At 56.0% G+C, this 9,787-nt stretch overlaps 1 protein-coding gene across 1 annotated transcript in view; it reads right to left on the reverse strand.

Annotated features, from left to right (window-relative positions):
• The window catches only part of VOLCADRAFT_108247 (uncharacterized protein), a gene marked incomplete at both ends in the record, with an annotated part of 11,138 nt that extends 1,768 nt beyond the window's left edge, over positions 1-9,370 (reverse strand). Inside the window, 15 exons of the mRNA XM_002958634.1 lie at positions 194-359; positions 765-1,013; positions 1,451-1,579; positions 1,989-2,123; positions 2,636-2,773; positions 3,154-3,370; positions 3,971-4,073; positions 4,524-4,630; positions 5,109-5,205; positions 5,666-5,815; positions 6,404-6,503; positions 6,911-7,322; positions 7,893-8,161; positions 8,411-8,689; positions 8,903-9,370. Coding sequence (XP_002958680.1) covers positions 194-359; positions 765-1,013; positions 1,451-1,579; positions 1,989-2,123; positions 2,636-2,773; positions 3,154-3,370; positions 3,971-4,073; positions 4,524-4,630; positions 5,109-5,205; positions 5,666-5,815; positions 6,404-6,503; positions 6,911-7,322; positions 7,893-8,161; positions 8,411-8,689; positions 8,903-9,370 — 3,019 coding nt within the window. The remainder of the gene's footprint in view (positions 1-193; positions 360-764; positions 1,014-1,450; positions 1,580-1,988; positions 2,124-2,635; positions 2,774-3,153; positions 3,371-3,970; positions 4,074-4,523; positions 4,631-5,108; positions 5,206-5,665; positions 5,816-6,403; positions 6,504-6,910; positions 7,323-7,892; positions 8,162-8,410; positions 8,690-8,902) is intronic.
• Between the last annotated feature and the right edge of the window lie 417 nt (positions 9,371-9,787).

Consider the following 9,787-nt stretch of genomic DNA (forward strand, 5'->3'; position numbering starts at 1 on the left):
CCAGGGCCGCCGAGCAAATCAGCTGCACAGTGCGACACAATCGCCCTGGCAAGCACGTGCTCGCTGCCCGATTCCACTGCTGCCAGCAGGCACAGCAGCTGGCGTCGAGGCCACCTCGGCGGCGGCGCCGCCGCCGCCACGACGACGGCGCCACCGTTGCAACACTCCCCGCCGTCGGCCCGGTCGTATCCACCTTCAGCGCCGCCATCCGGCGTGTCGACAGGTCGCCCCGAGGTGTCAAGCAGTACGACATTGCGTACGGCACAGTCACCGCGAGTGAGGGTGCCGGTCTTGTCAAACACAATTACTCGGGCCTTATGAGCTCGCTCCAATGCGGCGCCGCCCTTGATCAGCACTCCCTGTCGCATCCGTCGCGGGGAAAGGACGAAAAGGTAAGCAGATTAAAAATAAACCAGCAGATGAAAAAACACAATTGAAAAACTAAGCAAGCAGACCGTGTGGGTTAACAGGTTTTCACGGGCCAGGAACACAAACGAAGGTAAAACCCTAAGCGAAGGACGGCGCAGAAAAAATCGCTCATACATTACATCAAAAGGAAGGACTAAGAAGATATTACCAGCTTACGTTTTTATCTGCCAATCAGTTCCCCAACAGTCCCCCGTACAATCAACCGAAACCTCCTTACCCCCCAACCCCGCGCGCACACAATCACACAACGTGCTGTTCCCGCTTCCCCAATATTCCCCAATATTCCCCAATATTCCCCAATATTCCCCAATCGTCCCCCCCCGGGTGACGCGCACCTGCTTCGCCGCTACGCCCGTCCCCACCATAACCGCCGTAGGTGTGGCTAGTCCCAGACCACACGGACACGCAATCACCACCACGCTAATGGCATGCAGCAGGGCCAGCAGCGGCGGGGAGACGCCGCGGGGAAGGGAGGACGCAGGCACCGCACCCGCAGCGGCAGCTCCCAGCCAGGCCACGAAGACCGCCAAGGAAATCAGAACGATGGTGGGTACAAAGTAGGCGGCAATCGTATCCGCCGTGGCCTGAATACGAGTAATATTTCAAATATGCAGGAATCATTGTGGGAAACATGGGTAAGGAAAATAACTTAATGGGTAAGGAAAATAACGTCTTAAAATAATCCAAACAAGAAAAGGAAACAGAGGCGGCAACCAGGTAACCTATGGCCGTACACCGACACGTGGCGCCCGTGTGAGTGAGCACGTGTGTATGTACGGCAGCACTACCTGTCACTCCGCGTCTCTGCCACTCCAACCCCACCGCGTCTCTGCCACTCCAACCCCCCCGAGTACACGCTTTCCCCACCTTTGTAATAAAACCCTCTCTGCCTTAGCATTAGCTGCAAAAACTGTAACCGCATTCAACCACTGTCGCAAGCTAATTCTCCGCAGCCTTTCCTCACCCCAATTGCTCTCCCCCTCCCCTTTCCCACACACCCCCACACACAGCTCCTACCCACCTGCACAGGTGCCTTGCTGGTTTGCGCCTCCTGCACCAACCTAGCTATTCCCGCCAGTACGGTAGAGCTACCCACGGCCGTAGCGCGCATCAAGAGCAAACCCTCACCGTTGACCGTACCACCAATCAACTGCCGTACAGGGCGAAAAAGAAGAGCGGTGAGAGGTGTGCATGTCTATGTGCGCCCGTATGTGTATGTCGATGAAAAGCGCCGTGCGAACCTATGCAGGTTACTTTGCATCTTGGGTACACGCACGTACACACTCACACACTCACATACAGTGTAATCTAAGTCATACATGCATACATACATGCATACATACATGCATACATACATGCATACATACATACACACATACATGCATACATACATAACATACATACATACATACACAGGTAAACGCTACGGCGGAGATGACTTCATTCCATCTTTCTCCACTTCCACCTGCTCTGGACAGATACCAAAATGAACGCCGTATAACTCACTGCCGTACCCCAACCGCGTTCCGCGCTCCCTCCACCGACCACACCCCTCTCACCTGTGCCCCCACCACCTTCTTCACCGGCAGGCTCTCCCCTGTCACCATGGACTCGTCCACCGCCGACCTGCCTGCCAGCACCGCCCCGTCGGTGGGAATCGACCCCCCCGGGAGCACTCGGAGAACGTCACCCACCTGGAAGACCGGTGGGAGGAGGGGTAGGGGTGTGTGCGTGTGCATGTGTGTATGACAGCGGGGGAAGAGAAGGGGAGAAACCGCAAACAAGAATCAAACAAACCACTGCCCGAGGGGAAACAGGGGGGGAATCATCTGGGGGGTGAAGAGGAAGGGCATGATGTGCGGAAAAGGGGGGAAAGACGAAGCACGTGAACGATTGAAGCTGCTGCCAGGGCAAGAGTGTACTAGACGTAGAACTGACCGGAAAAGGGGGGCCGGGTGCTGGATGAACACGCACACACGTGCAGGTAGCGCGGCACATGGGTTGGAGGGTAGGTAGGTGGGTAGGAGGATTAAGATGCGGAGGGAGAAGCAGGCATGCACAAGATGGACAGACCGACAGACGGACAGACAGGCAAACGGACTTGCAATGGTTAATCGGCAGTTTGTTCCCTTGGGTTTTGCAACGTACAATTCCGTACAACCCCAGGGACACCCCCCCTCCGCCGAAACCTTTCCTTTTACCCCACCTGTATCAACTCCACGGGAATCTCTCTCTCCGCCAACACCCTGCCAGTGGCAGGATCCAATTTCAACAAACTTGCCGTACGGGGGGCCAGTTGGAGCAGGGAGGTCACCACATCTGCCGTACGGGCCTTGGCGTTGGACTGGAGAGGTGTGCGGGGGTTGGAAAAGGAAATGCGTGTGTGTGTGCGTGTTTTGGAAAAGAGGGGTTTAGGAGGGGGCGGGGAGTATGTACGGGTGGAGAAGCATGCTTTGGGGAGATGTGGCCGGGAGGATGTGGAACATGCAACAGGTGATGATGGATGGATGGATGGATCCCGGGATGGCCAGGGAGGATGCGGACCCTTCAGGCTTCCCTTCCCACCCCTCCCTTCCCGGTCATTTCTTCCTTCCCTCCTTCCCTCCTCTCTTCAGTCCGTCACTCCCCCCTTACTCCCCCCCAACAACCAACAACCAATACCGAAAAAAAATCCAAATTCCGAAGCCCCCCGAGGAAAATTCCTTAAATTTTAAGGAACCGTACCTCCAGCCATTTGCCCATCAGCACAAAAGTAATGATGAGCGCCGACGTCTCAAAATACACCGCTCCCCCTCCCCCTCCTCCTGCTCCCCCCCCGCCTCCCCCCAGCCCTGCTGCCGCCAGCCCCAGAGACGCCAGCGAGTACCCGAACGCCGCAGAGGTGCCCAGCGCCACCAGGAGGGACATGTTGGCCGAACCGTGGCGGAGGGAGGCCAGGGCACTGTACGGCGTGTGTATTTTTGGGGAGGACATCACAAGCGAGACAACCTCAGAAATGAACCGACCGCGTCAAAAGTGTGTATTGTATTGGGAGGGGGTGTGGAAGGGGGGAAAGACGAACCATGTGAACGAGTGAAGCTGCTGCCAAGGAAAGAGTGATGCGGCAGATGCAGAGGAAGCAGAACAAGGAGGGGGGGAAAACGATGGAGCACAGCACGACTGAGAAGAAAAGGATGTACCAGAGGTCGGGGGGGAGAGAGAATGGAGGGAGGGCGCAGAGTTATACTATTCATGTTATTGGTTGGGGGTGGGGGGTGGGGGCGAGGAAAGAGGAAAGAAGGGGAATTGGGGGAACCTGCACAAAGGCGGACCTGTCGACGCTCAGAGCGCCAGCTGGGGAAGGGGGTACAAGCAGAAGGATTTATTGGGTCGGGGAAGGTGGAAGGGGGGGATGTGCAGACAGGCACGTGATAGGACAGGGCCCTCCGACAGGACAGGGGGCTCCCCACCCAGAGGTAAAACACGTAGGGTTTTTCTCTTCCCCCCCCCTTCGCCCCCCCCCCGTGCAATCCCATCCCCCCAGCTCGCCTCACCACCCCACCTTCGGTAGAACGTTGCCCCGCACACGAACTGTACGGGAGCCGCCAACAACAACTCCAATACCCACAACGCCGGCACGCGATCAAACAGCAAGAAGCCGCTCTCTGCGCGTGGTTCGGTGGGGAGGCCACCAAGCAAAGAAAGGAAGGAAAACGGGGCGAAAGAGGCGGGAAGGTGGGGTGGGGAAATATATGCGAGAAACGCAGGAATAAAAGTTAGGTGGGTAGGAGGAAAAAATAATAAAGGAAAGGGGGGGGAGACGAACCGCCGGGGGTTGAGGGGGATTTGGGGGGTTTTGGGGACCCGGGGGAAGACGAACCACGTGAACGAGTTAAGCTGATGCCAAGGAAGGTAGACTGACGCGCCATAAAAAGTTAAGTAAGAAGTAAAAGATGTAACCAAATACGCAAATGCGGGGCGGGGAAAACTATATGCTTAATAAAAACAACTGCCGCCGACCAAAAGGGAGGGAGAGGTCAAACGGCGTGCTTGCTAAGGCGGGGAGGAGGTGCTACTGCCACTGCTGCTGCAATGCTGCTGCCGTCGTTTCTTACCTAGCTCCATGAATGGCGGTAGCATGGCCGTCATGGATAGCAGTAGCAGCGGTACGGAGAAAATGCACGACAGCTGCAACTGCTGCCTCCATTTGCTAGCCTCGCGACTGGGGATTGCGGATTTTCCAGGGAGGACACGAGGGGGGTGAGAGGATGATGTGGGGTGAGGGTGGCGTGGGGTGAGGAGGGTGTTGGGGGAGAAATGAACATGGGAGGAGCGGGGTTTGGGCGGACATGACATCACATGACATGACATCGCAGAGGAAGACAGGGCATCATGATAAGAGATAGAGCATGACAGGACAGGTGAAGCAACAGAGGTGAAGCACGGCTAAAACCAGGTACACCAGGGAGGGGGGCCCCACCAGGCGACATCCTCCATCACATATACACACTCACAGACGGGCACTACTACTACCTCCATGAGGCCAAACGTAGAGGAAAAAAGCGTGTGACATGCTATATACTATAGCAGGTTCGCACAACCACAATGGCCCCTCCCCCACCGCGATTATGCACAATGCACAATGCACATGCTGCTGCTGCTGCTAGTGGTGCTGCACCAACACCCTGAACTCGACTCACACGTGCAACGCTGCCCCCGCATCGTCCTCTCCCTCCTTCCACAAAGCGGCTCCATATCCCGCCTCCTCCACCGCCTCAATAAGCTCACGAGGGCCACCTGCGAGAAAGGGGGATATGAACCACGAGTCAACAAGTCAAGAACTGCTGCCAACGCCGAAAGATGCAAAATGGGGGGAAACAGGGGGAGGGAGGGGAAGAGGAGGGACATTAGATATGCAACCAGTGAACAATAATAATAATAATAATATATTATAATAATAATAATATAATATATAATAATATCATAATATAATATATTATAATAATATAATATAATAATAATAATAATATATTATAATAAATAATAATAATAATAATAATAATAACAATAATAATATAACAGGGGTAATTGCTGTGCTGTGTATATATTTATGAGGAAATCATGTCATGCAGAAAACTGAGGGGCGAACATTAGAGGAGCATAAAAAGCAATGCGATGTTTTTTTTCAAGGAGCAATGAACTGTGTCGAAAACAGCAGCAGCTCGAGGAACCGTTTTTCTTTTCGTGAAACTCTCACCAACGACCCGTGGGTCATATTTGACCAGTGCCTGTCCCGCCAGCAGGTTGACCGACGCCTCTGTCACGCCAGCTAGTCCTCGAAGAGCTGACTCCACGGCAGCCGAACACGAGGCACAGGTCATGCCGCGAATATTAAGACGGGCGGCGCCTGCGGAAGAAGCGACAAGGGAGGGAGGGGAATCAAATGCGCGGGAAAAACCTCAAGACATGAACTGCCTGAGGTTCCCGGAAGGCGTCCAAAGTCCGAAGGAACGGCCCCTAGTGAGTGAGTGCAGCGCGATAAAGTGATGAAGAGGAGGTGAATGGTGAAGGTGGTAAAAGAGGTTAGGGTTCGTGGAAATGGGAGAAACGCATCCAACAGGGCTATAGGGGGTCCAGCTATCCCTAGTCCGTTCCCCCCCTCCCCATCTCCCCCCCCCTCTCATCGCCTGCCCCATCCAAAGGCCCGTTGGTTCCCTCATCCTCTCCCCACGCTTCCACTCTTTGCACTCTTAGCAACAGCTTCACTCGATCGTGGTTCGTCTTTTCCCCTCCCTTTCCCCCCGCACGGTTGCATCCTTCGCTTTCAGCACATGGGGGCCCCCCCAACAGAGCGGGCCTGCCCTCCTTTCCCCCCAACGGCGTCGGCAGTCCTTGTCCAGTCCAAAACTCTTTGATCCTTGCATTATCATGTCATTCCCCCCTACTGTAACCTCTCCCCCTCCCCCCAATGACACGGTGTATTTCTGACACGCACCGGGCTCCTGACCCTCCGTGGCCAGAGCTGCGTCAAATCCACAGCCCTCGATCGTGTCCACCAGGTTGGCAAGGCCCACCAAAGAAGGGTTGTACTCCACCTGCACAATTTAACGTGAAACGGCATGTACGACAAAGTAAGATTTGGAATTGGGGACGTGGCGCTTCCCACGCTTCCTCAGCCGTGCACCTCCCCCAACATCCCCACAGCGGTTACAAAAGGCACGACTCGAGAGACACACACACACACACAGACACACACACAGACACACACACACACGCACACACGCACACATGAGCGCGATCCTCAAATGACAGATATAGACACGGCCCTGCAAAAAGGACAAACACGGTGTTAAAGAAACGAGAACCGCACTTCGGAATCCTGAGATAATGTGCGACATGAAATGTTAAAAACGAACCCACGAACCTCGCCTCAACAAGTACATGCACACACACGTATTCCGCTGGTAGCCTGACAACAAAACACACACACGCTTTCCCGTACCTGGCAGCGCTCCGTCATCAGCGACACGGTCACAGACCCCACCCCCGCCAGCCGCTTCAGCTGCCCCTCCAATGCCACCACACAGGCAGCACACGTCATGCCTGTCACACGAAAATCTGCCGTACGCATAATTGGTGGTAGCGGGAGCGCCGGCGTCCCCGTTGCCGCCGAAGCCGTACGATCAGGGAAAAGGGGACCTGCCGGCGGCGGCGACGCCGCCGCCACCGATGACGGGGACCTCGACGGCGGGCCTTCAACACTGGCACGCGCAGCAGCCAGGGTGCTGGCGGCGGCCCGTTCGTACACCTCCTCCGCCGCGGCCGTAACGGTGTACGGCAGGGGGGCGACGGGAAAAAACGCGGCATCCGAACGTGGCAATTGGTGATGCTGGGACTCCGGTGAGGATGTGGTACTGCAAAACAAGGAGGGGGTCCATGGCTTGGATTACGTCGTAGGCGGTGTCATTTGCGACACGTACGGCAACATACTTCCACAAATAGTGCCGTACATCGACTTCGCGGAGGAGGACGGACTTTCGGGACGATCGTGTTTGCAACCCCCAACTACCACCGCTCCCCCACTGGAGGTGGACTCTTTTCCAGGTGGGCTCTTTTCCACGACACGAAATTCACCCTGTAAAAGAAAGCTTTGGGGGGGGGGGGAGTAAATAAATGCTCTCCCCGAACCTCATCCCCCCAACCTCACCAACCTCTTCCGGCATGCTTTTTTGTGAGTGCTTCGGGCATCGTCAGCTCGCTCTTTGCTACGTATGCTTCATTTTTTGCTTCATTTCCCCTTTTCCCAACCCAACTAAAACACACCAAGATGCGCACGCACACAGACACATCGACGGGAAATTCCACCATCGTCAGTCGTGCTTCACATGGAGCGAAGGAATCGCCATTTTTCGTCGCGACCTGTGATCCTGTGGGTTACATGGCACACACTCCCGCACTGACATCGCACACACTCCCGCACTCACAGTCCAGTGGCAGTTGGCTGCGGCGTGATGTTGGGGGTTCCCCGGGGCGTCCCCCAGGGGGTAGCTCCCGGGGGGGCTCCGGGACCAAAACCCATCCGTGTCAGCAACGCCCCAATGGCGGAACGGAGGGGCTTGCTGGCGGCCGCGGCCGCGGCAGCACCAGCTGCGGCCGCGACCGGCGCCGCCTCCGCGCCTTCGCCAGCGGCACCGCACGTCCCCGCTGCCGGCGGCCGCGCCCACACCTCCACGACGCCGCTGCGCTGGTCGACCTGCGTCGTACATCGTACATCGGCGTCATAGGATAATCACGGACTGCATGCAGCGCTGAGTTTTGTACATGCCAGGATTAAACGCTGCAAAACCGCCATCCTTGAAAATATCCAACTTGTTGAAATCCTCTTCAGATAGTCTCCACTACCACCATCCATGCCAAAGTACTCCCTCTCACCACACACTCACCACGCACCTCACCACTTTCCCACCCCTCGGTGGCGAGGTTCGTGGGTTTCCCTCCGTACCTTTACCTCCGCCACACCGAGCGCCTTCGCTTCGACCAACAACTGCTGTGCAAGACTGCGCCGCCGAGCCAACGCTTCCCTCGCTTCCGCCGCTGCCGTCGCGGCGGCAGCAACCGGGTGAGCGGCGGCGGCGGCGGCTGTTGCCAAGTCCCCGGCGACGGCGGCGGCGGTGGCTGCGGCGGGTGCTCCCGGAGAACGCCACAGCGCGGGCGAGGCGGCGGCTGAGTATTTGAAGGTAAATGCGGGGGCTTGCCAGGGGCCTCCTGGTACGGAAGACGCCTGCGGAAGTGCATGATTGTAATAAAAAAAAGCCCCGTCTTCACACCAAGCTGTGGTTTATTCTATGCTTCCTGCATATAACTTTCGCCGTATCAGAAAAGTTTGGAGGCATATGTATTGTCTGAGGGGGAGGGCTGGTTAAGGAAGTCAACACAAGGCTGTGACCCTGGGGAAAGGTCCTGCGGGCTAGGGCTCATCACTTCACCTACGTACCTTGGCCAGCTGCTCTGGAGCGTTGCATGCGCAATCATTGCAGTCACAGCGGCACAGCTCAAAGAACTCATCCGGGTTAACTGCCGGGTCGTAAGCGCTGAGGCGCAAAGTGACGGTCCCGCAGCGACATGTGCCGCCCTCGACGCATCCGCATCCGCAACAAGAAGCAGCAGGCCGCGCGGTTGCTGTAGAGGTACCCGGCGATCGGGGTCCTTGATCGTTTGGGCCGCTGTCACCGGTTTCGGGGAGTTGGTTGTCCCAGGCTGAAGGCCCATCGCAGCTCTTGCGCGCGACGGCGAGGCTGCTGCAGCATCCTGACTTCAGGGTCTGGTCAAGCTCCCCGAAATGACTGCTAGATGGCCGTTTTGATGTAACTTGCCCGCGTCCTGTGGTCTCGTTAACAGCAGGCGCGGAGTTAGGCAACGGCTGGGTAGCCGATGGCAACGTGTCGCTCACAAAGTCATCCATTGTCCTAGAAGCCAGGGTTCGTCAAAAGTTGAAGATATCATGCCGGTGAGCAGAAACGTTTGGGGTGAGAAGGTTCCATACCCTCAACGTAAGACAAATGACTCCTATGATATGCAGAGGCGGGCCCTGTATTAATATAAAATTGTTTATGTGGGCAGCTATTGATGTACATGGTCGTCTAAAACATGCACAAATACGGTACTAAAGCAAACCCCGGAAAGGACATTCCGGCTGCGTTAGATGCGTTCAAGGCCGTTTCTTGACTCGCTTATGCACAGGTTTTTACTTGTACAGACAAATCATTGACACCGCAACGTTTCGTCACAGCCTTACCTGAGGCATTTCAATTTGATATTCTTCCAGTCACAGTCCTTGCCCACGGCTACACATCTACACAGCACAAGCGTGTTGCAAAAT

This window comes from Volvox carteri (genome assembly GCF_000143455.1).
Source record: "Volvox carteri f. nagariensis unplaced genomic scaffold VOLCAscaffold_100, whole genome shotgun sequence".
NCBI classification, from domain to species: Eukaryota; Viridiplantae; Chlorophyta; class Chlorophyceae; order Chlamydomonadales; family Volvocaceae; genus Volvox; species Volvox carteri.